Source organism: Silurus meridionalis, chromosome 19 (genome assembly GCF_014805685.1).
Source record: "Silurus meridionalis isolate SWU-2019-XX chromosome 19, ASM1480568v1, whole genome shotgun sequence".
NCBI classification, from domain to species: Eukaryota; Metazoa; Chordata; class Actinopteri; order Siluriformes; family Siluridae; genus Silurus; species Silurus meridionalis.
Window position 1 is genome coordinate 15,184,756 of NC_060902.1, and position 26,017 is coordinate 15,210,772.

At 37.3% G+C, this 26,017-nt stretch overlaps 1 protein-coding gene across 4 annotated transcripts in view; it reads right to left on the reverse strand.

The window, feature by feature from the left end:
• Window positions 1-7,246: 7,246 nt before the first annotated feature.
• The window catches only part of fgd5a (FYVE, RhoGEF and PH domain containing 5a), a 37,334-nt gene continuing 18,563 nt past the window's right edge, over window positions 7,247-26,017 (reverse strand). For 2 of the 4 annotated variants that reach the window (XM_046875104.1, XM_046875106.1), the window contains 16 exons: window positions 23,061-23,212; window positions 22,048-22,204; window positions 17,695-17,785; window positions 17,509-17,559; window positions 16,621-16,679; window positions 15,925-15,996; window positions 15,575-15,643; window positions 13,161-13,244; window positions 12,517-12,596; window positions 12,187-12,280; window positions 11,957-12,094; window positions 11,755-11,857; window positions 11,130-11,272; window positions 10,883-11,011; window positions 10,395-10,549; window positions 7,247-9,598 (listed from right to left, as the gene is read on the reverse strand). In XM_046875104.1, coding sequence (XP_046731060.1) covers window positions 9,562-9,598; window positions 10,395-10,549; window positions 10,883-11,011; window positions 11,130-11,272; window positions 11,755-11,857; window positions 11,957-12,094; window positions 12,187-12,280; window positions 12,517-12,596; window positions 13,161-13,244; window positions 15,575-15,643; window positions 15,925-15,996; window positions 16,621-16,679; window positions 17,509-17,559; window positions 17,695-17,785; window positions 22,048-22,204; window positions 23,061-23,212 — 1,614 coding nt within the window. In that variant the 3' untranslated portion in view covers window positions 7,247-9,561. The remainder of the gene's footprint in view (window positions 9,599-10,394; window positions 10,550-10,882; window positions 11,012-11,129; window positions 11,273-11,754; window positions 11,858-11,956; window positions 12,095-12,186; window positions 12,281-12,516; window positions 12,597-13,160; window positions 13,245-15,574; window positions 15,644-15,924; window positions 15,997-16,620; window positions 16,680-17,508; window positions 17,560-17,694; window positions 17,786-22,047; window positions 22,205-23,060; window positions 23,213-26,017) is intronic. The other 2 variants (XM_046875105.1, XM_046875107.1) reach the window with 2 other exon arrangements.

Below are 26,017 nucleotides of genomic sequence, written 5' to 3' on the forward strand. Positions count from 1 at the left end.
ATTATATATTAGGTGTGTAACGGTACAAAAATTCACGGTTTGGTACCTCAGGGGTACACTTTTTAATTATATACTGTATATCAAATTGAGTAATCAATTAAATTGGCACAAATTAAATTAAATTAAATTAATGGGAAAAAATAAAAAATTAAATGTTTATTATTTGTTAGATCCAGATGTGATCCATATATATATATATATATATATATATATATATATATATATATATATATATATATATATATATATATATATGTGTGTGTGTGTGTGTGTGTGTGTGTGTGTGTGTGTGTGTGTTTGTGTGTATGTGTGTATGTGTTTTACGTTATATTTAATTTTCTAAAGATATGCTCGACTTAACTGTCCTACTTATTTTATTATACTGTAACAAATGTCTTCAAAAACAAATCGTATTTCCGGTACGGAGTGAGTAGCACACAGTGACACTGTGCTAATTCTGGTTTCTTTTTTATACCCCTGGCGTTGTTGTGTATGTTTTCACGTTTAATAATAAGAATTAATTAATGTGCTTATAGTCCGAAACGGAGACTAAACAAACATGCGGTCCACCTTTAATACTTTCTTGAAGGAAATCAGATTATAACTATGTTCCACATGTAAAAAGGACTGATCCCTGACATAAAATTGCAAATCTTTTGAAAAATGTATCATTTATAGTACATGATATTATCAAAAGTTTAAAAGAAAATCAATATTAGATGCTTGTGATTTCCGGGCCCTCAGGTGGCACCACAATTAAAACAGTCATAAGTCTGTAATGGGCTCATTAACACCTCCAGAAATGATTGTCTGTGACCACAGTTTTCCAAGTTATCCACAAATGTATATTCGTAAAAATAAATAAATGAAATTAAATAATAGAATAAACAAAAAACGAATTAAATAAATTCATCATTAAATACATGAGATTTGTTCGATCATGAATCATGATTGGGATTTAGTTTAGAAATAAAGAAACTGAAAATGGATGATGTATGTCATGTGTTCCTTGTTGTAAATTAGTTTAAGAATACGGGAAATAAGGAAGTCTCTCTCTGAAAGTCTTTTTTTCCATGAAACCACAGAGAGTGTGTTAATAGGCGTGGGCTTCAACACAGCTCTTACAGAAAGCCTGCCTTTGTTTTGCATATGCCCAGGTGAGGTAGCTGTCACGAAGCCAGAAGGACTCCGGAGATCCCGGACTGAAACCTGAGCTCAGGGAACTCCTCCTTGCTCTTACCTCACACTAGTGGAAAACACACATGCCTTTAACTCTCTTTCTCTTACACTCACACATACCCATAGTAAGGTCACATGATGCTTACTCACTCTGCTACACCCTTTGCTCTTAGTCCAGGCTGTGGTATATAAAGTACTCTTAGCTCCTGTGTAGCTATTTATAACAATCTTCAGCTGCTGTGAATAAGACCTGGACTGTGTAACTCATAAATCTGAAAATTCCACCTGTGTGTAGGAGTGTAAAGATGTGTGTGTGTGTGTGTGTGTGTGTGTGTGTGTGTGTGTGAAAGAGATCTCCGACTACTTTTGAACTGTTGCGCTGTTTCACTTCTCCTCTGACATCCAAAACCACTTCTTTCTTAGCTGCTCATCTCTTCTCCTTTTCGGCTCGTTCTTCATTCGCTTCTCGTTCTTTCTCTTCTGCTTTGCTCTCCCTGTCCCTGTCCCTGTCCCTGTTTTTACCCCAGCCTGTCTGCCCGCCGGACTTCCGTATTGTTTTCACAACCATGTCCTTTTCTTGTGAATTTTCTTAAGAATCGAGAATAAATAAAGATCTCTCAAAACCGTCTGTTACTCGAGTAGCAGCCTGGTAGATACAAACGGGTCACTTTATGACCTGGGATCTGCTTAAAATTGCCTCATCATGACTCATCTAGTGAGGATGATCAGTTTACATATTAAAGAAATCATATTCATGCTTCCTTATTGTAGAAACCAGGAACTGGTATCAGTTTAAACATGTTCAATCATATACATATAAAGTAGATCATCCGAAACTGGTGGGTGGTGGAGACTGTACATCTCATCATCATTTTGAGTCTATATTAGATTGTGCCATTTGTTTCCACATGGCTGGTGGAAACTTTCAATATCTAAGATTCCTAGTAAGAATTATAGTTGCATTATCTACAGCATCACATCTCCAGGGACTCCTGTTCAATCCTGAACTCATGTTCTTCATGTATCTCTTTGGGTTGTTCTTCCTACATTGCAAAAAACATGTCAAGTAGGGGAATTGACTTTTCCAAGTTGCCTCTGTTTTGTGAACATAAATGCAGAATCTACGAGTTCGTGACCAGGATAAAGCGATGAATGAGAAATTAGAAAGAATTGAACAGAAACCAGATCATTTCCTATATTTGGGTGGAAACGTTCACATTTATATTCTTAAAAGAATTCTTATGAAGAAGCACTAATTATATATACACGGGGTTTCTGAAAGGCTACTGGAAAATTGCGTAATCGTTTCCTGTAGATCATTTGCAATATCCATCAAATTGGCTCTTTCAGTGAAAGTGGGTGGGCGTGTTGAAATGACCAGGCTTTCTAGAGAAATCACGAAGCACGGTTTGTGAGACTGTCAAAGTTGTGACGATACACAATATTTTCCAAGACGTGTGTTTTGTGACTTTTTACAATATTTTTTCCAAAAGACTTTCAAAAACATAAGTCGTTTTACTTCTCTTTTATAGGAGTGTGCTCTTTTATTGGTTAGCCTAATTATGCTAAATCTAACGTGTGTGTGTGTGTGTGTGTGTGTGTGTGTGTGTGTGTGTGTGTGTGTGTTTCCACTGACTAGAACACATCCAATACCGAGAACTGGCCTTCATATACCTAGCAGCACTGCTCTGACTGATGACCTTTCACTATGATCAATTGATTATGCACAATCTAGTGCATTTCTGTGTGTGTGTGTGTGTGTGTGTGTGTGTGTGTGTGTGTGTGTGTTTAATGTAATGTAATGTAATGGAGCAGCAGTACACCAGACAGCACTACTAAACTAAAGGACAGGAAAGGAACCAGGGTGGAAAAACAAACATTGTCCCAAAAAAGGAGAAAAAATGGCTGACATTCACTTACACACACTTTCTCTTTCCCTCTGTCTCCCTGTGAAATCATGAAGGAGCAGAATTTTTTTATTTATTTATTTATTTTAACCGAATTGCTCTGAAAACGTTTTTTCCCATGATTGTGTGATGAACACTATATTTGCGCACATTTTTCCCTCTTCCTACCGAACAATTTATGATTCCGAAATAAACTCTAAAATCAAAAGGCATTACATACTTATGATTATTATAAAATCGCTCCTCTGTGGGTTTTTCCCAGGCACGCCACAATTCCAGGCATGACTCCGCTTAGAAAATATGTCACGTTATTGCGGAAAAAAATAACAATGAAAGCCATACGTCTTGTCTTTTAAACCTTAGTCAAGATAACGAGGGTGACATCATGGATAGAATGATAGGAGTGGAGTCTGGCCCTTTCACCCACACACACACACACACACACACACACACACACACACACACACACACACACACACAAAGCAAAAACACATAACACAGATCTGTTTTCCTGCTATATATGGAACTGGTGAGAGACACACAGAATGACACAGGTTTTGTTTGGTCTCCAAACAAATGAACGAAACACACAAAATCACTGAAATGTAACGATAATCATCGCACACTCGCACACTCAACAAGGCCCGTAGGCAAAAACAAAAAAATCCCCAAAGAAGCATCGCTGAACAAATGCGTGGTGGTTAGTAGCTGATCTTAGATAAGTTCTTTTGGTTCACAGCTCCGTGTCGAGTGCAGCATGGGGAATGGCTGCTGGAGTTCTACATATACATACATACACTTTGTAGACACCTGAGCATCACATCCATGTGATTCTTCACCAGACTATTGCCAAAAACACATGATTGTCTATTACAGGGGTCCTCAAACTTCATTCTGTGAGGGCCTACTTTTTCTTGTCTTTAGTGGGGGACCGGGGTGGTCTGTCACAGAAAATGACATGGGCTGGAGTGACTACCAGTATTGTTGTGTAGATTTGATTATGATTTGAAATGTATTAATTATGCCTCCTAATGTTAGATTCGATTATTTTGTTCTGCACAGTACAGACAAGTGAGCATTTCAAGAAATTGTTTCGAGAGCCTTATAAAAGAGCATGGTAGTTTTTATCGAAATTAAAACATTTACTTTAAATGAATAATCTTGAATCTAACAATAATTAACCGATTAAACTGATACCGATAGCTAGGCTGGATCGTACTTACCAACAATAAATAAGGGTGGAGGGAATGATAGGAGCAAATTAGGACTAAATGTGGAATGTAATGCTCAAAAAGCACATACCTTACTTAATACCAGGTGTCCACAAACTTTTGGTAATATAGTGTATGGGTGTAATAGTATATTTTGACCATATAATATTGTTATTAATATACTATTAAAAATGTTTGTGTTGTTCTATGCTATAAAGATTCTAAGGGAATAGTAAAATATATGACATGGCTTTTGTGGGATAAGTATATCCTGTCTTCTGATACACACAGATGGCTATCGCTCTTTGTTTCTTAAGAAACTACCTTATTACCAATTAAAAGTAACCGCTTGCTTATTTTGTGGTCTCTGAATGACATCACATCCTTTTTTATTTATTTTATCTCTAAAAGTGAAAGTTTGACATCATGTGAAAGATAATGGTGGACTATTTACATTTATTCGGATGTTAGTAGTTTCATTCTAAAGATTTCTTTCCAATTGACCAACCCATTGTTCCTGTCTGTTTTCTTCAGGCAGAAAGACAGAGAATATAAATCCCCCTTTGTCCTTACTTTATCAATCTCGTTATTGGGTCAAGAGAGACTTGAGGGAGTTTAGCAACTGGAGCAGCCCAGTTTTGGCAGATCAGTTTCTCTCAGTCTCTCTAGGATTCGCTGCCTATTTGCCGAACGCTTTCGCTCTCTGCAGATTCTCTTTCTCCTTCTCTTTCTTGCTCTCTCTCATCACACAACTCATTTAACAAAAAGAAACAAACAGACCTGAATGATCTCACCATGTTTAGATCTTGTTGCACTTTAATAATAACTCTTCAACCACCGTTCATTTGCATTGTCCCCGAAACGCACGTTTTTACATTTAAAATAAGACTTGACACCTCAATCGAGAGGTCTATTAATCTGATACGATCACTCCGAGTAATTGAGTCATCCTCTTGCACATTTTTATCACAAACCACAGAACTAAAGTGATTTACATCAGTATTCACCCCTTGAAGTGTCCCAAGAGCCTTTCCTTTCAATTAAGCTCCAAACAACTAGTAGTCCAGTGGCGCTGACCCGTTTGCAGTTACACTGTCACATGACCTCAATATAAATACACCTGTTCCTGGAAGGCATCAGTTTGTTAAAGAACATGCCTAAGCAAACAGCATGATGAAGATCAAAGAAGAAAGCACACGTCCAGGACAAGTGGAGCAAACAGGATTTGTCTAATTAAAAGACAAGGAAATGCTGAAATTTGCCAATATTTTGTCTGCCTGCCTGTCTGTCTGTCTGTCTGTCTGTCTGTCTGTCTGTCTGTCTGTCTGTCTGTCAGTCATCTTTATATATAAGCCCATTCACCAGCCACATAAAGAATTGGTTCCTCTAAAACAAGTGTTGTGGTAATTTTCATCTAAATAGCTTGAATTAAAAGCAGGAAGAGCAGTTTATATGGCACACACCGTTCCACACAACATCTGGATGATAGGAAGTGGAATGTTCAGGAACAAAAAACTCAAATAGATAAAATAAACTGCTATGATAATTAGGAGTGTGTATCTTCACTAGTTCGATTCGATTCAATTCCGATTATCATGTCAACGATTCGATTCAATTCGATATAAGCAATTTTTTTTTTTATTTGATCTGCTCGAAGAAAATACACTTACCAGTTTGTTCATAAAAGACAAAATATGCCCAGATTGCGGATCCATAGTGAGTGCATTGTTTATCACTCGCTTTGGTATTTATATCCACAGTAGGCAATCATTTCAACATGATACATTTTTAAGAGAGTGGCTCCCAAAATAAAACCTGTTCTTAATTTTTTTTCAAAATGCTCTCGTTGCCCCTGTATTAATAAGCACATATTTCGTTCTAACCTGTTCATCCTTGCCTGAGAGCCTTTTTTTTTTACCGATTCTGTTGTCACGGCTAAAATTACACCTCCTAAATCAGCCTCATACAAAGAACGGCATTAATATTTCAGCGCATGAAAAGAAATAGGCCGAAATGTTTTGCGCCGTTTCTTTCTTTTCGTTCGCATCAATTATTCACACTCCGTCCCACTTTACCTATGCCTTGATGATAAAACTCATTATCCGAAACCTACAGCAGTTATATCACCTTACTCGGCCCTGAGGTCCGATCATGACAAGCGGACGAGAGCTCGAAATGCAAAACGGTGGCAGTGATAAGGGCCGTTCTCTTACACAAGGGGTCCAGATAAGTGTCTGGATTTTAGGTCAAGCTCACACAGCCAGTGTGTGTAATTAAAGAGAAGAAGCAGGCCCTTTAGGCCCAGTGACCTTGGAAAGCTATTAATTATTTAGATAGGAATTGTTTTTTTTTCCAGGCTGGTCTCAGGGAGATAAAAATCAGACTTGAGTTAAGCCCACATTAGTGTAATGCTATAGCGTTTTCACATTCAGTTACTGATCAACTAGAAGGAGAGTGTTACAGATTCATAATTAGTTTCAGAGTTCTACCTGATCGCTACAGCAGGAGCTCAAAGGTCAATGTAATAAGAAGTGATTTTGCTGCCCCCTATCAGCTGCTCATTGAAGTACAATGTTTACTGCAGAGCCAGACAGTGATCATTTATTTAATGCATTGGGATTCTGCTTCTGAAAATAGATTCCACAAAAACCTTTTAAAATTAATATTAGTAAAACTTTAATATATTTAAACAAACACTTTTTCATAGTGCCTCTTGCTTTTTTATTATATTGTTATGATTTGGAGTTCATTAATGTGGATTTCTAAATTATTTTATACAATGTAATTTGCTAAAAAGTTAAAAAATAGTTGTATATATATATATATATATATATATATATATATATATACTTTTGTCTTAAAATCTATATTTTTGGTTATTATTATATTATTATAGCAATCAATAAATGATTGTCATTATTATTATTTGACAAAAAAAAGTCTGTCACATCTATTTACTATATTTATTTGCACAATATTATCCCAAATCCATACAGTTGGTTCACCTTAATATTAAGTATAAAAAAAGGAGTCAGTGTGTAAAGTAAAAACAAACAAACAAAAGAAAAACAAAGATCAAACTGTTATTACCTCATGTAAAACAAACACATAAAAACAGATAAAACTGTTGATAAAAATGGCATAACTTTCTTTTTATTTTTTCTTTCAGTGCAAATAAAAGAAAATGCATGTTTTTTTAATAGTATGTACATTCATTTACATTGCTCTAGATTCTGTGATTTGTTGTATAGATGAATCTCCATAAAGTAACACAGTGTATGACTGTAACAGTGAAAGTCCCAATTGCCATTCTGTTCATCCCTAGATCTGATTCTTTTTCTTCTCAAAGGCATAAAATCGTTGCCTTTAAAACAAAGAAACCAGGAGATGAAAAGGAAGCAGAACAAGCTTCGTTATTGTGTGCAGTAAAAAAAAGGCTCAGTCGGTGTGAAGCACCTACAGGAAGCTTACAGTATCATTTGCAACACATTTTCTCGGTTTTCTCAGTGTCATCGTCAACATGTACAGTAGAATAAACCTGGATAAATTCAAAACTGAGTCGTCATCACAAATCAGTGCAGCAGAACAGATCGTCAGTATCTCAGCTCTATAAAATCCAAAAGATTCAGCATGCAGGGATTATTAAAGAAATATCGACTTATACAAAGAGAGGCAGTGCTATTAGATTCATCATGCACCTTTCCTGTCCCTGCTGTGGAGACATTTGTCCTAGAGAGAAATCCTTTGTGGACAGATTTCCATCCGCGATTTGAATGCGGCTCACGATGCCATTCCTGAAATCTGGTTACTGCGTGTACAAATGATGTAAAACTTGTGAAGGACATTCAAAGGTGTACTTGACAGTGTACTTGGTGCAGTGTTGAGGTGAATGACAGCAGGAAAAGACATCCTAAAGATATAGGCAGTACTAAAAGAAAAATAAATGTCAGGCCTAGACTATAAAAGTGGCAAAATTGAGCTAGGTCTATAGAAATGGAAAAAAAACAACAAGTTTGTCATAAAAAAGACAGGAAGAAATTGTTTAGAAATGGCAGGAAGAAAAATTCGAGCCTGAAATCAAGCCTTAATATGATATATGATGAAAAATTAATGACTCAGCATTATCATAATTGTTAGTATGTCATGGTCACTTCTTTAGTTTGGAATCGGAGCTCCACCTTCTATAAAATCTGAACAAATGTGCAAAAAGGAGTAAAAATGCTGGCAGTCATATTGGTTATGGTTAACTAAACTAGTACTTTAGTGTAGTTGGTGTCAGTCTGCTGTTTAAGCTCTGCCTTAAAAAATTGCACATATAAAGACATATTAGTGTTAGTTCACCCACTTCCAATAGAATGTTGGTCAGATCACCCATTTAAGCCACGCCTTCAAAATTTTGAATAAAGACATATTACTGTTGGACCTCCTCTTATGTATAGCAAAAAATTACGCATATAGTAATATATGTATTTTCTCAGCTAAATTTGTAAATAATAATAAAAATATTAAATAAGGAGATGGCATAGATTAAGGGAGTAGATTCGGGTGTATTTTTGTCAAAAATATAAAACAAAATACACTTACTTCTGTTATTTACCTACACTATTGTTGTCGCTCCAGTGCAATACGAAAGAAGCAACTTTTGCACAACAAGCCTTTTTCAAATACAAAGTTACGTGTGAGTGTTTAACTATTCCTGAAAGCCACATACAGTAAGAAATTCAGATTGAATGTGTAAATTACAAACAATAATGCCTGATGGAAAACCAAACCGGAACAATGTATATTACAACCTAAATTCTAATATCTAATGATGAAATATACAGCTAATATACAGTGTGGTATCAAATCTGCTTACGCTTCAATTGTAAATAGAATTTCACATGATTTGCATCGATCCGTATAAAAATTCAGAGAGCCTGAAATTTCAAATCAAATACTGTGTCTTTTCTGTTACTTAGAAAATTTGAAGCGGACAAACCCGAAGTGTGCAAAATGTTCTGTACTCGTAAAAAAGTTTCCTCTGTTTTATATATCGCTTATGTACATTCTGCACTTTTTCTTCAGAGAGATGCGTCAAGTCACATTGTCTCTTGTTCCATCGTGGAATTTCCAGTATGTTGTATGAAGAAACAACTCCGTTTATATATATATGCATGAAAGAAAAAGCCTTCAGGTCGGGGGTGAGTTGTTGTTCAACATGCGCTTCCGTCTTTGTTTTTAAAAAGAGTCACGACTTTACAGTCCCACGGCTTCAGTTAATACTATAATATGGTGGCTTCCTCCATGGCATTCACCCATCTGTCAAAAAAGACGTGTACATGGGAAAAAGAGGTTGAACACATGTCAAAAATTGTGTTTTTTCACAGTTTTCTTTTGAATGCTGCATTTGAAATCCTGTAAATGTAAATATTTAACCAAAAGAAATCGAGATATTTGTTGAATTCCCAAATTTGATTGGGCAGAGGGTAGTTATTGTCATCTCTCTTCAATAACATGGAAGTGATTATTCCAAATGCTTCATATAAATATTATCTTTGATACAGTCTTACAAACAGTGACATTTTCCACTTTCCAATTTCAAATCTCCATGCAACATGATAATCTGATTTTTTTTAGGTTGCATTTCAATAAAATAAAAGTAACCCTAAATGGATAAAAAGTATGATGCAATGTTATGTAGTAACTTTTTTAGACAATATTTTTTTATATTGATGTTAAATTGCTATATGAATATGTATTATAAAGACCAGAGCATTTCAAGATGTGCTGTTTTCATCTTCAGGGGTATTTTGAAATGTTTTATTCCTAATTTATTTATTTGGAAGATGTTCAAGATGACTTTCTATCTGGATCTAATCAGATAGAAACTCTCTGGAAAGTCCCCAAAATCTTCATTACTCTAATGATGTACTCTAGGTGGCACCACAGAGCAGCTCTGACTTTTAATAAATCGCTCCTCAGAGATGCCTGTAGGATTTTATTTTAGTGTGTCACAGGACTAGTGATTAAACTACAATAATACATTAACACATTTTGTTTGTGTGTGTGTGTGTGTGTGTGTGTATATATTTGCACGTGTGTGAGACGGACAGACCTTCGTGCAGTGTAATGATCGTCCGCTCGGAACGTATAGTACAGAGTTTTTTTGTGGTAGAGCTGAAAGACCCCACCAGCGTCCTCACCCTCGGAGTGATCAGAAAGTTTTACCGTGAAGCCCCGAAGAGGCAAACTTTCACTCGCCACCTTATCCTGAAGAGATGTAGAGCGAGAGAGAGAGAGAGAGAGAGAGAGAGAGAGAGAGAGAGAGAGAGAGAGAGAGAGAGAGGAGGGTTTCACTAATGATTTGGCCTATTCATGAGTAGGAGTGTGTGCATGGAGATACCATCAGCTGTGTAAAAGATAGTCAATTTAAATTAAATGTGTGTGTGTGGTATTTCAGGTTCTTTTACTAGGTCATTGGATGTTACTAGTGTGTTCTCATGTATGCTAATAACAGCACTGCAATTAAAACTGAAAATATAAAAGTGTGTATTTTTAAGTATGTGTGTGTGTGTTGGTGTAGGAGACTCTGTGTCCCCTCACCTCTCGAGCTGTGAAGGTGTAGAGCACCTTGTCTTTGAGCAGGAACCACAGCCTCTTCCACTTCCGCTTGCTCTTCTTTCGCCTCTGCAAACTTCCACTCATAGTGGAGCCTTCAGCGCCCACAGATACCTACACACACACACCACACAAAGTATAACAATTACAACATAAAGAAAGAAAGAAAGAAAGAAAGAAAGAAAGAAAGAAAGAAAGAAAGAAAGAAAGAAAGAAAGAAAGAAAGAAATACCTGAGCAAGAGGTGATGTTGTGCTGCTCTTCCTGTTCTTCCACAGGCTGGGAGGCTGCAGGCTCTGAAACACGGCGGACAGAGGTCTGCTGGCACGCTGTGTGTGTGGGCTCGCACTACCACATGGAATAGGAACATTCCCACCTACACACACGCACACACACACACATACACACACACAAGAAGACAAAATGTATACATTTTTCAATTATTTCTCAACATTGAGAAAAAAATGAAGGAAATCTTTAATGATCATAAAGTATTTTTCAGGATGCGTGTCACCACTGCTGTTTAAAGTATTACTAATGTACCTTAAACCACCAGAGGGCGACATACATTTAAATATAAATACTATCATTCAAAAAAATTCATGGCTGTAGTTTACTTATATTACAAATAGATGTATTTATTATTTGTTTGCTTGTTTATTGTTATCTAAGTGCAAAAAACTTGTGTAAATAATGTTTAATATGCACAGTATGTTTAAAAAAAGTATGTTATTTAATCAGTGATCCATATATTTAAAGATATTACATTAAATATTTATATATTTGTTTTATTTGGGTGTGTCTCTGAAATAGACCATATAAAACTATTTATTTGCAAGAAACAAAAAAACAACATGCCTCGTTTCTTGAGCTCATTGTAGCAGCGGTCACACACTTTAACCATTCGGTCCTTCAGATACTTCAGTGGGTATCTGTTTCTGGAGCAGGAGCGACACACCACCTACAGGCAGAAAAACAAAAGCGCATGGAATAAATTTAATGCAGGGATGTTTTGTGGTCCTTGTGTAGCTCGGATGTGTGTTTGAGATTGTGTAAGTACCTTGCCACACGCGTTGCATTGGTGTCTGCGCAAGGTGAGACTGAAATCCGACGTGCAGTTCATGCACATCATGGCGTGAGAAATGGGCACCAGGACAGGTGCGGCTTCTCCCAAAGACATCCACAGCTTCTCTCTGGCCTGGAAGCAACACGGATAAGTAAACTACATTACACAAGAATACACAGCAGCTTTTTGGGTTGGAAAACCAGAAAACAAAAGATGGTGGTCACCTCGCTGGAGGAGCTAAACGTATTGAGGCCTGCAGCGTGGTCGGCTATAGCTCGGCTTAGAGTGTGGAACCAGTCCTCTCTTTCTCCTACAGAGCTATACGGTTAAGGACAGAAAATGAAACAAGAGATCGGTATAAAAATAGTGTTTTACATACACATGTTGCTGTAAGAAGAAGAAATCCTGATGAAGCAAGTGTATCTACGGTACATGATTATGTTTCTGGACTGCACTAATTAGTTGAAATAGTTGTATATATTTTGTTCAACATTCAACATCTGAGTGGAATGTAGCTACAGATAAAGGATGCATGTGTGCAAATGACTTAATACCTGGCTGAGAGCGTGATGTTGACATCATTGACCTCGATCCTTAGTGTGTTGAGGACGTTATCAATGACCGGTTTGCTAACCTGCACACACACATACAAAGTGTTAAAGAAATAACTACTACTGATAACAATTCTCCATACAGCCGTGACAACGTACATTTTACCTAAAGGTCGACCGCTAGTGGATTTTTACAGACACAGAGTAGGTTGGATTCTACTTGCCGATAACCGATATTTTTTTAAATGGATACTGAATATAAAACACAAACATAGCCCATGTGAAATAGTACTGAACTTAATTACAAAAATAAGAAAACCAGTACTAAATCATGAAAATGTGCTAAATTAAATATAAATGAATAATAAATGAATGAATTAATAAATATTGAGGAAAATTAAAGATGCATTCTAACTGGAACAAAAAGTAATACTCCAAATAAATCCAAATAAAAAAACAGTTACAGCCCAAATAAATAAAAAAGACAAGTCAAATAAACAGCACATGATGTCAGTGATTCGCCTCTAGAGGCCACTCTTGTACTGTATAACGCAACCCTGAAAAACTATCGGTATGGATACTAGCTGATATCGGCACCAATTATGTGGCAAAACCGATTAATGAATTGGTACAAATGTGGATTGTACCTTCATCCCAGTGAGAAGAAGAGTGTTTTTCATCCTGTATTTCCCATCCTGCTGAGGGTAGGTGTACAGGATCATGTCGTTCATCTGTAATGCAACACACACACACACACACACACACACTCACTCAAGAGTCTTATATACACAACGGAATTTATACATCTAATCAATTGTTATTATAAATCTACATTTTAACCACTAGAGAGCAGTACAAGCTTCATCCTCTGCCCATGTCTCCACACATGTTCTGTAACGTTACGCATCTCTGTTTTGCTCCATGAGAAAGCAGTTCACACGCTGCACACAATAGATATGGTTTATCTTATTTGCTTGACTAAACAATGATGTTGTAATTGTGGGAACCTGCACTTACACATACTCACTTTCTCACACACACACACACACACACACACACACACACACACACACACACACACACATTCTGTTTATTGTGTTTTACTCAACAAATTTAGCATCAGACAAAAGCAATGACATCACTGGAACACACAACGTGCAGTGCCCAGGATCCAGGAATTCTGCACGAGTGATTCAGAGAAAGAAACCTGGGCGGAGGCTCTAAACAGCAATGACAAAACAGTAAAGAAAAACACAACACTTGCAAAGAGTGCACGGCCACACGCCTGTTCTATCTCACACTAAGAAAAGCGTTTAAAAATTCCATGGCCAAATTTTGTCTAGGTGATCATAGAAGAGCTGTGTTCCCTAAAACTGTTCAGTTTTGCTCTTGGATTGTATTTCTTGGGGAAGGACGTGGTATACTGTAGGTCTTTAATAGATAAAAATGATTTTTGCTGGAAAATAGATGTTTTAATGTTTATATTTCAGGCGGCATTGTAAAATAAAGAAAAATCCCAGCATGCCACACTTACACTACCCAAAAATTCCTATGGTATCATTATCTCCACCAGAAATACTTCCCTATTCCAGATTTTCTTATCATTTATACAAACCCTCTATCAACACGTCTGTTCTCACATTGCAGTGACATTGCATTGACTTCTAAGTAAAAAATAATAAATTCTGTTGCTCTAACAGTTGATGGATTTCCTTCTGCGGAATAAAAAAAAAGAGTGTATGATTTGTTAGCGAGGATGCACCAGCGCGCCGGTCGCAGCGTGAGTGATGGCTTTCAGTGCTGCCTCTGACTGGTCTTCATTTATTACTCTATAAATTAAAGCTGACCCAAGACAGTCGTCTCTTCTCACAGACCCTGTGACATCACGTCTGACTCGATTGCAGGCAGCATTACAGACGCAATCATCAGTCATATAAATGCAGACTGGGGCATCAATCAGGGGACACCAAGTGAATAGAGGAATCATGAAGGTGAAAACAAGAGGGAGGAGACGGGAAGAGGGATTGAAGGGACACCTGTCAGCAAAAAGTGGTGTATTTAGGTGTACAGTTAGGTAGAGGCTTGAGATCTGAGCAGTGGTAGACAGTAACAAAGTAATTGGAATTCATTACTGTACTGTACTTAACTGAAGTATTTTCATTTGCGGAGATTTTAACTTTTACCTTCAGTACATTTGTCGATCCTTTTTATGAGTGGATAAAAATTTAATGTATCTCTGCTTTTACTCAAGTACTGTACATGGTTTGTGTACTTCATCCATCACTGCATATGAGACATATGATTTGGGACATTTAGGGATTCTAAGTGACAACTTACTTACCCACTGAATTTACATTATTTTATATAGAAGAACTGTAGGTGCTAGTTGCTTAATTTAGTTACATCAATTGCAATTTATATCCTTTCACACAATGCTTTTGCCTGATACATGGTTGGTTTGCTAATTGATAGAGAAGTGTGCTATTTTTGTATATCTACCATATTTCAAAAATAACAACAATCTTGCTAAAGTAAAGTAATTTAAAAAATAATATACTATGTCAATCAGTTATGACTTCTCTCTGATTAAAGCCTGAGGTGATTTTGTGTGTAAAAACAGAGCTGAGCGTCATTAGAAAATTCAGCTGACTGTCTTGTCTGGCGTTACAAAGAAAACCATCATCCACTGACACGTACCAAACATCCTCGGTTTAAACAAAGCCTTGAAAAAACTCGAGACGCTGAGAGACGAGTGCAAGAGAGGAAGAGAAAGAGAGAGAGAGTCTAGTAAAGTGGCTCTTAAACCTGAAACTAATGATATATAATCACTGTCGCAAACTCTTACGTGAGTCGAAGGAAGAGTCAATCAAATATTTCTGTGTTTAGGGATTAAAGGAGCAGTAAAATTGGTTGAGTTATTGAGAATTCAAATACCCTCTGTGAAAACCTTCCCTTTTACATATATGTACAATTTGTGACTTGTCTTATAATGAAAAAGATGGACTGGAAGAACCAGGAAGAAACCTCGAACAATGAGATGCTTTACGAAAAAAAGATTTACCAAGAACAGATGTCGAGGCTGTCGGCTCTTTCGTGAGACCTTCATAAGCGTGCCCTCTTTCACAAACACCTGGAACAGGCACACACACACACACACACACACACACACACACACACACACACGCACAGAACAGATGGTCGTCTCATATGAGTGTCATATAGTTTTATCAGTGAGGTGCCTCTGTAGTAATGTCATGTGCTGCTGTGCTTGGAATGTTCCGCCATATTGGCCTAGTAAATCAAACTTTCAAAACATTTTAATCAGCGATTTTCTCATCTCACCACTGCTCATGTGAGTAGGAATCAGAGTGCGAAAGAATAAGAAGTGAGCATGTCTGTATAAGAACTCACTCTTCCTGGCTGCAGCAGACTTCTCTTCCCCTTCACACTGTACTCAATGTGGACTAGACGCAGCAAGTTCTCCTGGGAAACCAAGAGAGACAGAGAGGGGAGAGGAGAGGGGGAGAGGAGACTTGACTTTGAGATGTCTTTTATTATTTGAGTAATAGCAAAAGGGGACTTAATAAAAGCTTGAAAATAAACTTTTTACACAACTTTAGAAACATTGGTGTTAAAAGAAGGAAAGAAAAGAGATACATCCAAAAGTTCTGAGTTCACAAGGGGGAGAGGAGAGGGGAGGACAGATATGGAGTGGGAGAGAGACAGGAGGACAGAGATATAGGAGAGAAACAGAATCAGATACTCTGAATGCTTTTTGTCTGTTCTGTATATGAGAAGGAGGAAGACGGAAAGGGAAGAGCTGTTCGGAAATGAATAGCAGTGCAGGAGATAGAGGGATCCTCTGTTTGTGTGTTTCTCTGTGTGTGTGTGTGTGTGTGTGTGTGTGTGTGTGTGTGTGTGTGTGTGTGTGTTCGGGAAAGCCTCTGTGTCTCAGTCTAGGCCTTGTTCCACTGCACACTATGCTCTTTGTTTGGAAACATCTGGAAGACTTTGATGACATCACCTCTCCCCAACTTCGACCGTAGCATCCCGATGTAAAAACTTTGCCAGAGCAGAGATCCCACACACTCGTACGCACAAACTTACCCCCTCTTTCAGGTTGTCGTTGGCCTGGTCTGCAACCTCTGACACAATCACCAACGCAGCTGTGTGTAAAAGCAAAATAGATAAAATTGCATTGTGTGTATGTGCTCAGCAAAATGTTTTGGAATCGGACAGTGTCGGATGATGAATAATCGACTGGCCTTGTATTTGCAGGAAGCCAAAAATCTATCTATGAAGAAAAACCTGACATTGTTTCCTGCTTGTAAATTTGTAATTGTTCACCTTTTTTAACTACTTCCTTTCCATGGAATGAGATAGAATAAAATATATTTCTGATGGATTTCTGTTTGGAAAAAACATTACATTTTTCTATAGTATTGATGGTGTCTATAATCGCGACGTAATAGTGGTGGTATTAAGAGGTGGATTAAATCGGGTAACTCCTCACTGAAGGCCCAGCTACCAAATGCACGGCCTGCCACTGTAAAAGACTAATCGCTGACAAGATCTGGCTAATATCTGGGATGGAAAAAAAAGAAAGAAATCTTTACAATATTGTGAATCACAGATTTCTTCTGAAACACAATAAACTGTTATTCCTCTATATGTAAGGAATAAAACATAATAGAGCAAGCGGTTATCGGAAAACGAATCGATGGAGTCATGTGAGGCACGTTTTCCAATAACAGCATGTCATAAAGTGTTTTATTTGTTTTAAAGCAAAGCAATTGGTATAAACATAAATTATATATTAATTATCATGCCCTGGGTTTATTTTTGTCTATTTGCTTATATAAAGCTGCCATTATAGAAAATAATCACTTCTGAACCAAACAAACTGGAGAATTCACCAGTGTAACTAATGATAAGGAATGCTTTTTTTTTTTTTTAATAATGCTTTAAAATGTAGGGAAGAGATGAGAACAATACCTTGTGTGTCTTCATATTCTTTAGAGTCAGGGGAAAGGTTGTTCAAGTAATCTGGAAAGAATGAAATTCAGACACAAAACAAAGCTTTAGTGCCAAATAGCAGAAAACTCCCCTGAGTCAATTAGGAAATGGAATGAAAAAAAATTTCCCAAATCATCTACAAATAAACATTTATGGTGAGGTTACCTGTGAGAAGCATGCGGTATTGGAGGACCCGCACGATGATCTGCAGCAGCTGGTGTTTCACAGGAATCTGCACTCCCTCGGAATTCTGCTGCTGTAACACACACACACACACACACACACACACACACACACAGAGCACTTACAAATATGACTATCTTAATGCATCGCTGTACAGCCTGACCCAGACGTCTACAACCTAAACAGACGTCCAGTCATGACCTCCAGCCTAGATCACAGATACCAAACACAAGCACCTAAGAAAAAAAAAATCATTGCAAGGACAATTGGTGACCTTTCCTTACATAGTGGCTACAGGCAGAGGGGGAAACCCCAATAAATCTCCTTCTTTTCTTCAATTATTCATTATTCACAGTGAGAGAGAAAAATCGGAGAATGAGTTAAATGGAGTGCAGAAATCAATCATGCCTTAATTGACTTGGACAAGTCTTTGTTCAGGGTGACGGAGGCTCTGAGGGCATGTTGGAGGTCAGATAACTCGCTTGAAGAATAAAGAGATATTCAAGGAGCGTGCAACAAAGCAGGAAATAAAGAAAGGTCAGATGTAGGTAGGAAGTGACCTGTGAAAATACACTAAGGTGTATGAATACCCCAGGGGAAGGGTCCCACGGGACCCCAATTCCAATACAGCCCTCTAGTTTGTAGGTTTTGCCTTATAGATGGTGCTTTTCTGCTCACCACGGTTGTAATAGATGGTTATATACACATAATGACAGCTGTAGCTTTTATCCTATTAGCTCATTTCTGCCTATATAATTGGCCCCAAATGAAGACGCTATTTAGTAATTTGGAAATTTCATTCATTTCATAAACGCTAGAAATATCGATTTGTTTTGCTTTCCTATTTAATATCGTTCCGAAGTCTTTCCACACTTGAGTCTGGACCGCAATCGATTTAATTCCAATTCTTTTTGAACAACAAATCAATTGCTTCCTCCATTTTATTGCTATTGATCTCTGAACTTTCTTCCAAACTGACCAATAGTCTGGGTGAAGCATTTGGCCAAATCTGTTTAGTTACAGTCAAAAAGTAACAACCGAGCTGTAAATAAAATATTATAATTGAAATGCCTTTTCTGTTTTCTGTTTCATAAGCAGACACTTGACACGTGAAACAGGAAGAAACATGATGCCTGGTCCTGGGATTGTATTGTGTTCACACATTTCATGGTCTACACCTAATTTCACTAAAAGCAGCTCCAGTCCTACAATTTTATGCGGATCAGATGGTACATACTGCACAAACCTCACTGATTCGGAAAAAATAGATCTTTATGGGATGAAGCAATCTTTACTAGCACATGTCGAAAGGAAAACAGTGTGATCATGCTTTCAAATATGCCCCTTTATCATTCCATTCTTCTTCAATTCTCTGTCTTTGAGCCCTCTTTTTATTTTCCCATCATCATGTTGCTGTAATCATCGTTCCCACATTCTTTCTCCTTGACTCGGGTAAATGCCCCCTTGAGATTCATTAGTTTCTCCTCCTTTTCCATACATCATGTTTATTTGCTCCTTTAATTTAACCACTAAAGCAGATATATTCGAGTAACATGACCTATGGGTTAAATCCCTTCGTCGTCCTGAGAGCTAGCGCTATGATTGCAATCCAATTGACATTAGTGCTGAAGAACAGGACTCTTCAGCCTGCCAATGTGTGTATGTGTGTGAGTGAATGATTGAGGGCTAATATTTAGCACCCTTGAGTTGCACTGGAAGTGAGCCAGCCATTCAGAGGGACAGTGGCCGATGCCAGAATGCAGATAAGCTACACAAATCACCATGGCAGTATGAACTGAGGCAGCGTCTGCGCCCAGAGCTGATTTAATTCAAAGGAGGCTGCTTCACTAATTAGCTTTTGTCTGCCTCATTGCCTGAATGTGTGTAACGGACTCTTTGTGTCTTTATCAAACCTCTTCCACCTGTACACTTTAAGGGGCTGCAATTGCTTATAATAAACTCTTTTTCTCTCTCTAAAACACATATGCATCATTAAACTAAATGCACACAATATTGAGCATTTCATAAAAATAAAAATAAAAAATCACAGCTCTTCTAGAAGTACAATGCTATTCTTTAGAGACCAAAAAATGCAATCGTTACCAAATTTGTATGACACAAATAAAACAATTGCAGATTATTGGAAAAGAAATCAACATTTTGGGGAGCACCTGTTGTATCCATACACAGTATGCTTTTGTCCTTCAATACCTTTGAGCTCTCAAAGTATTGATCTCAAAGTGGTGTCAACTTCAGGGCTTAGAAGGATGTCACATTTCTCATTGTCCTCATTCTTAGTTTTTCCAAATACATATTTTTCCATTTTGTGTGTTGGCCTTTTGTTGAAACCCAAGCAAAGTAAAAAAGAGTGTTTGGGATTGGATCCACCTACACACATACCAAAGGTTATTCATCGTCCCATGTGTACTGGAGAAAGCAGTATACACAACACTTTCTAAAGTATTATCATTCACTCATTGGAAACCTTGATGGCTAAAATCAACCCCAGAGTTGCCATGCACTGAATCATTACTTTTGCTGCTGATGGGCTTCACAATCGCAGTGTAATAAAATTAAAAGTGTAAGTCAAAACACTGTATTTCCAGAGGCTCTATGCAAAATCAAAAAAATTTTAGCTTTTGGAAATTGCATGTGCACTAAACTGGATGAACCAGTGAATCAGCTGAATCAGTGAATTCAGAGAATCCTGTTCAACCTGGAGATTTGATGCAGTAGCCTGTGTAGGACTGACTGTAAATAAACATGTGCACAAATAAGTCACAAAACAGAGATGCTGCATATCTGGCCAAATCATGAGAATAGATTTATTAAACTTTCTTTCTGCTTCTCCCATTAGGGGTTGCCACAGCAGATCATCCGCATGTTTGATTTGGCACATGTTTTTACACTGGATGCCCTTCCTAAAGCAACCCTCCCCATTAATCTGGGCTTGGGACCGGCACTAAGAGTGGCTGGGGCTGGGGTGAGCGCGCCGCATCCTAACCACTAGACCACCAGGGACCCAGAATAGATTTATTAAACAATTAATAAAAATAATTGTGTCAAATTTTTTATAAATGTTTTATTAATTTTAATCCATTCTGTTCCTGTTTTGGTGTATTCACATTTTCACTGAAATAAAGGGTGTGTACAATGAAATTGTTTTACCAATCTATTCCTTAATAGCCAGTTGACAGAATATCTGTGACTTGGAGGAGTCACATGGTTAATGTGTCCCTTTCAGGTTAAACTAATGACTCAAAGACTCCGCTTGACAAGAGCTTAAACAATGATCAGTTCTCCAAGTAAAGGAGCAAATTGGCTCTGATTGGGGAAGTGAAGGAATCAATTGAGGAGCAGTTAAAGGTAATTGACAGCGGACTGAGAGAGGAAGAAGAGAGCTGGAAGGATGTTCATTTAGACAGCACTGACCTTTTGAGGCTTGCACAGCAGATGTATTGATGTCTGAGTGCTGAAAAGGCAGTTTCTTTCTGTTGGATTGTCAATAGTGTGTGTGTGTGTGTGTGTGTGTGTGTGTGTGTGTGTGTGTGTGTGTGTGTGTGTGTGTTTCATACTGTTTGTGTGTATAATAAACTGAAATGAAATAAAAAAATAAATACATACATATTTATGGTTGTCTCAGTATGTGTTAATTGAGTTTCTGGTCAACAAGATTTTAGAGGATAATCAAAGCCTACAAATGACTACAGTTTAGTAGTCAGGTTTTGAATAAATAATATTATTATTAACAGCATTACACTTTCACTTTCACTATTGAACACACCACTCGCTCTAATCCACACCTATAAATATTAAAAAATGATATTGATTCACAGATGATAAATGTGGATGCTGAGTTTCCAATATGTGATGTGTTTTCACTAAACTTGTTTTAGTGTTTTGTCATAAACACTATAATAGATCACCTTGCATAATGCTGATGTGGCTTCAATAGATTACTGATAGTGTTGTGAGCAGCTGTAAAATCTCAGTGATTTGGAAAAAAAAAAGTGCTCATAGATTAGATCATGTTAAGCAAACTCTGACACCATCAGCTGCTCAAAACAGTGGCTTATTTCACCATTCATCACTGTCTCTCTGTCACAGCTAAAGATTGATTAAGCCTTCCAACCACCCCCTCAAGCCCACCCCCAACACTTGCTTTCAAGAACTGCTGAATACAGATGCTCATGAATATTAATGAGCCAGGACAGTTGGCCTCTTGTCATTGGTGATTCTAATCTCCGCTTAGACATGCGGTCAGTGAATGCAATGACTATCCTACGAGGCGTTTCTACAAATATTGCTTCACCTGAAATCGCATCTGAGTCTCACCTCGAAGCGTTTGACGACATCAGCGAAGGCTTTGCTCCGTCTGCAGCTCTCCTCCAGCAGAGCCATGCTGCGGTCATAAGCGCAAATGTAGGTCGCGAAAATCCCAAACTCCTCACAGTGCTCCAAAAAGACGTCCACTATCTTTGGGCTCTCTTCCCTGAAGATGAATGAGAAGCATTAGATACTTTTGCAGCAAATGCAGAGGGTGTTCAAGGACATGTCCTCTCTTATTGACAGCACCTTTGTGGTAGATATATCTCCTCTTTCACATGAAGGTGTATGAGGATCATTTTGATAAAACGTAGTGACACACGTTTGGGAAACGGAAGTTAGAAGTTATTCATAATAGTGTCTTTTATAAATTAGTCGTTTTCTTGGTTTTCCCTGATCAAATATAAGCATTTATGTAATAATATGTATGAGTGCATTTATTATAAATAAAAGCAATCGGCAGCCTAGTCATAATCCCAAGTTTTCTGTTAGTTTAACAGATTATGTTTATTCGTTTTGTGGTCTACGATTAACTTTTGGATGTTGCCATGGATAACAACATGGAGATATTTATAATTTATAAGCTCCCATTTGGTAAGGAGCCAGTTTAACTCACCCATTGGTTAAAACAGTATGTCTGGCTAAATAAGTCTTACAAACCTCATCAGTGATTTTCTTACACAGTGAATATCGTGCATTGATCAAGAGTTAGATAACAACATGTATAAAGTGCAGCACATTTTTTAATCAAATCTATTAATGCAATTTCTACATTTTCTTTTTACTTTTGGAGTATCCAGATTTCTAAATAACACAATTGAAATGTCAAAAATAATGTCAAAAAATAGAATAATTCTATATACAATATACAATAATTTTTGACAACCAGGTCACTTATACTTTCATAACTGATATTGAGCCAGTTGTAGTTGTAGATTGCCAATAATTCTGTAATGTTAACATACATGGTCATTGTACCATAATAATCATAATGAAACATGTAAATATGTGTCGGTTCGCACCACTGTTGAATGCGGGAGTCCAGTTGTGTAAGGATGTCTGTGTGGAGCTGGTAGGCCTGAGGCAGAGTGCTGAGAATCTTGTCCATCGTTCCCTCCTCCACCACGGGCTCGCCATCCTCCCCTGCTGCCTCTTCAACTGCTGCCCTGAAATCCTACACAGAGAAGGCAAACAACAGGAATATTATACAGATGTTACAATCTGTATAGTTTTATGTACTGCTTCAAATCCTCACACATTACACTGCCAGCCTGATACATTTTCCAAACAAATAAGTTCCTCTCTTGTCTCAGAAAAGTAAAATGACTGATAGGGGAGGTTTTAAAAGATGTAAGTAATACCTGATTATAAAAGGTTTTAGAAACTTACAAATAGGTCTCTCAGGAAAGAAAATGGTGTGTGGCCAGAAATATGGAGTATTGTGTATATGAATCCATTACAACAACAACAACAACAACTGAGCCTGGATAAAACAAATCCCCAGAATTTTTGGGATTATCTAGAATGCTTGTCAAACTCAAGAATTTGAATTTTCCCTTCCCTTGAACTAGAAGAGACCCAAACCTGTTGTGGCCTGCTAGAGAGCTCAAACACTATTGAACACCTTTGAGATGAATTGGAACAATGACTGCATCTCAGGCCTCCTCACCTCACCTACATCAGTACCTGACTTCACTAACACCCTTGTGGCTGAATGAATCTCCAAAAAGCACACTCCAATATTGTGTGAATAATCATACCAGGAAAGTGAAAGTTATTATAACAGCAAATAGGTGCTAATGTTTGAATAGGATGTGCAAAAACCACATAAAGATTTTATGGTCAGCTGTCCACAAACATTTGGCTTTCGTTTGTGTATCTGGCTGAAGATGTTATTGGCAAAATTGCAGCTTGAAGGTTTTACAAACAAAAGCTTGTATCATTTGCATGTTTTATATTTTATTTACATTTATTATTATGTTATAATAATACATAATAAAAAGTGACAAAATGTCCAAGGTTTTGTGAAGCTAATCAATTTCACTTTAAAGAGAACAGCGACAAACTTCTACACACACACACACACACACACACACACACACACACCCACACACACACACAGTACGTGATAATCCTCAAAATTACAGGAGCTTCACGCATTAATCAATAAGCATCGACCGCTCCTGAGTTCTGCATCTGTCAGTGCTCTTGTAACTCACTCCGAGCTCCTTTTATGGGACTCCTCATAACTATGAAAACATTGTCCTTTACCATGGCTTGTTAATATAAATCTAAAAAGACACCACAAAGAATAAAGCACTTTGTGTAGCATTTTCTTGCTAACTTGTGATGAGAAGAAAGTCTGCACTGTGTGTTACTTCGTTTTACGTTGCATTTATTATGATTTTTATAACGACATCTTTATTTAAAAACAACTTACAAGAAAGATGAAATTCAACAAACTTTTAAAGAGCTAAGCTTCATTTCACTTAAAAAAATAAAATAAATGTAATGTAATAATATGAACAAAATAATGAGGTATTAGTGGATTAAATACAGCACATTGACAAAAGTACTGCGACATGTGACTTTTGCAGCCATTAAGATCCATGAAGATATGGTTTACATGGGTTGAAGTGAAAGATCTCCTGCTATAGATCTCTGACCTCAACACTAATGAGAACCTTAGAGATCAACTTAAAATCTGACTTCACTCCAGGCTTCCTCATCCTACATAAGTATCTGACTTTAATAACACCCTTGTGGCTGAATGAATGTCCACAAATCTACAAAGCACACTCCAAAATCGAGTGAAACATCTTCCCAGAAGAGTGGAACTTATTATCACAACAAATGAACACTACAGTTTAAACGAGCCCATACAAATCTTATAGTAAGATCTTTGTGAAGATTATTCTATCTGCTATTAGGGTATATTACAGTAAGTAACTAAGTACCAAAAATAGATCAAAAAACAAAGTAGCTGTGATATAATAACAAGAGTTAACCCTAATGTTTTAAAAGCAGTAGGAAGCACCTCTTAGGTCTCGTTCTCTCAATCACTCTGGGGCTTAATGCAAACTTTTACACAAATCCATATTCAGTAGGGTCTTCAAAGTCACCAGTAACAGGAAAAAAAACACACCAAATTAATGCCAGCTTCAGAGACCTTAATCAAGGTGACTCCACTCCTCCTTTCACAGAATCTCATTGCCATTCAATGCACTACAAACTTGGTGATTAATGACATCTCTATCTTATCACATTAACACTAATTGTACTATTTTACATAAATATTAATAGCGTATTAATATTAAATTGCTTAAAAGTCACAACTGTTCAATTTGACACTTTTCCCCTTTTTCCAAGGATGTTACATAATGCAAATAAAGTAGCTTATACATGGAAATGAGGGTTGTATGGGTTCGCTTTAATCTACATGTATACCATTAGCATTCCTTAGTAGCGAACTGATAAGCAATTGTAGTGACTAAGGCCTATTTTATTCAAATGAGGCAATTATGCTGAATATAAAGTATAGTAATTTACATCAGGACAGCAAAGCAACTTTAGCGCTACCATGGCCTCTGATGAATTATGCTACATTGTATTATTTTTTTCGTCCTGCCCCCTCTGTCTGCACTAATTGGTGATGGAGTTTAAATTAATGCCGCAAAACTAAAAAAATAAAAACAAGCACAAAAAGGTCAATGTCAAAAAATACACTTCACATAAATCAATGTAGAGGATGTACTTAAGTCATACGTGTAGACATACATTATATGGAAAAAGTATTTTCCAGCCAGTATCCTGCTATAGAGCTATGACCTCAACCCTACTGAACATCTTTGGGATGAGTGTGAATGCTCATCCCACGCACACACACACACACACACACACACACACACACACACACACACACACACACACACACACACACACAGGAACTGAGCTTATGAATATAAACAAAAGGCATATG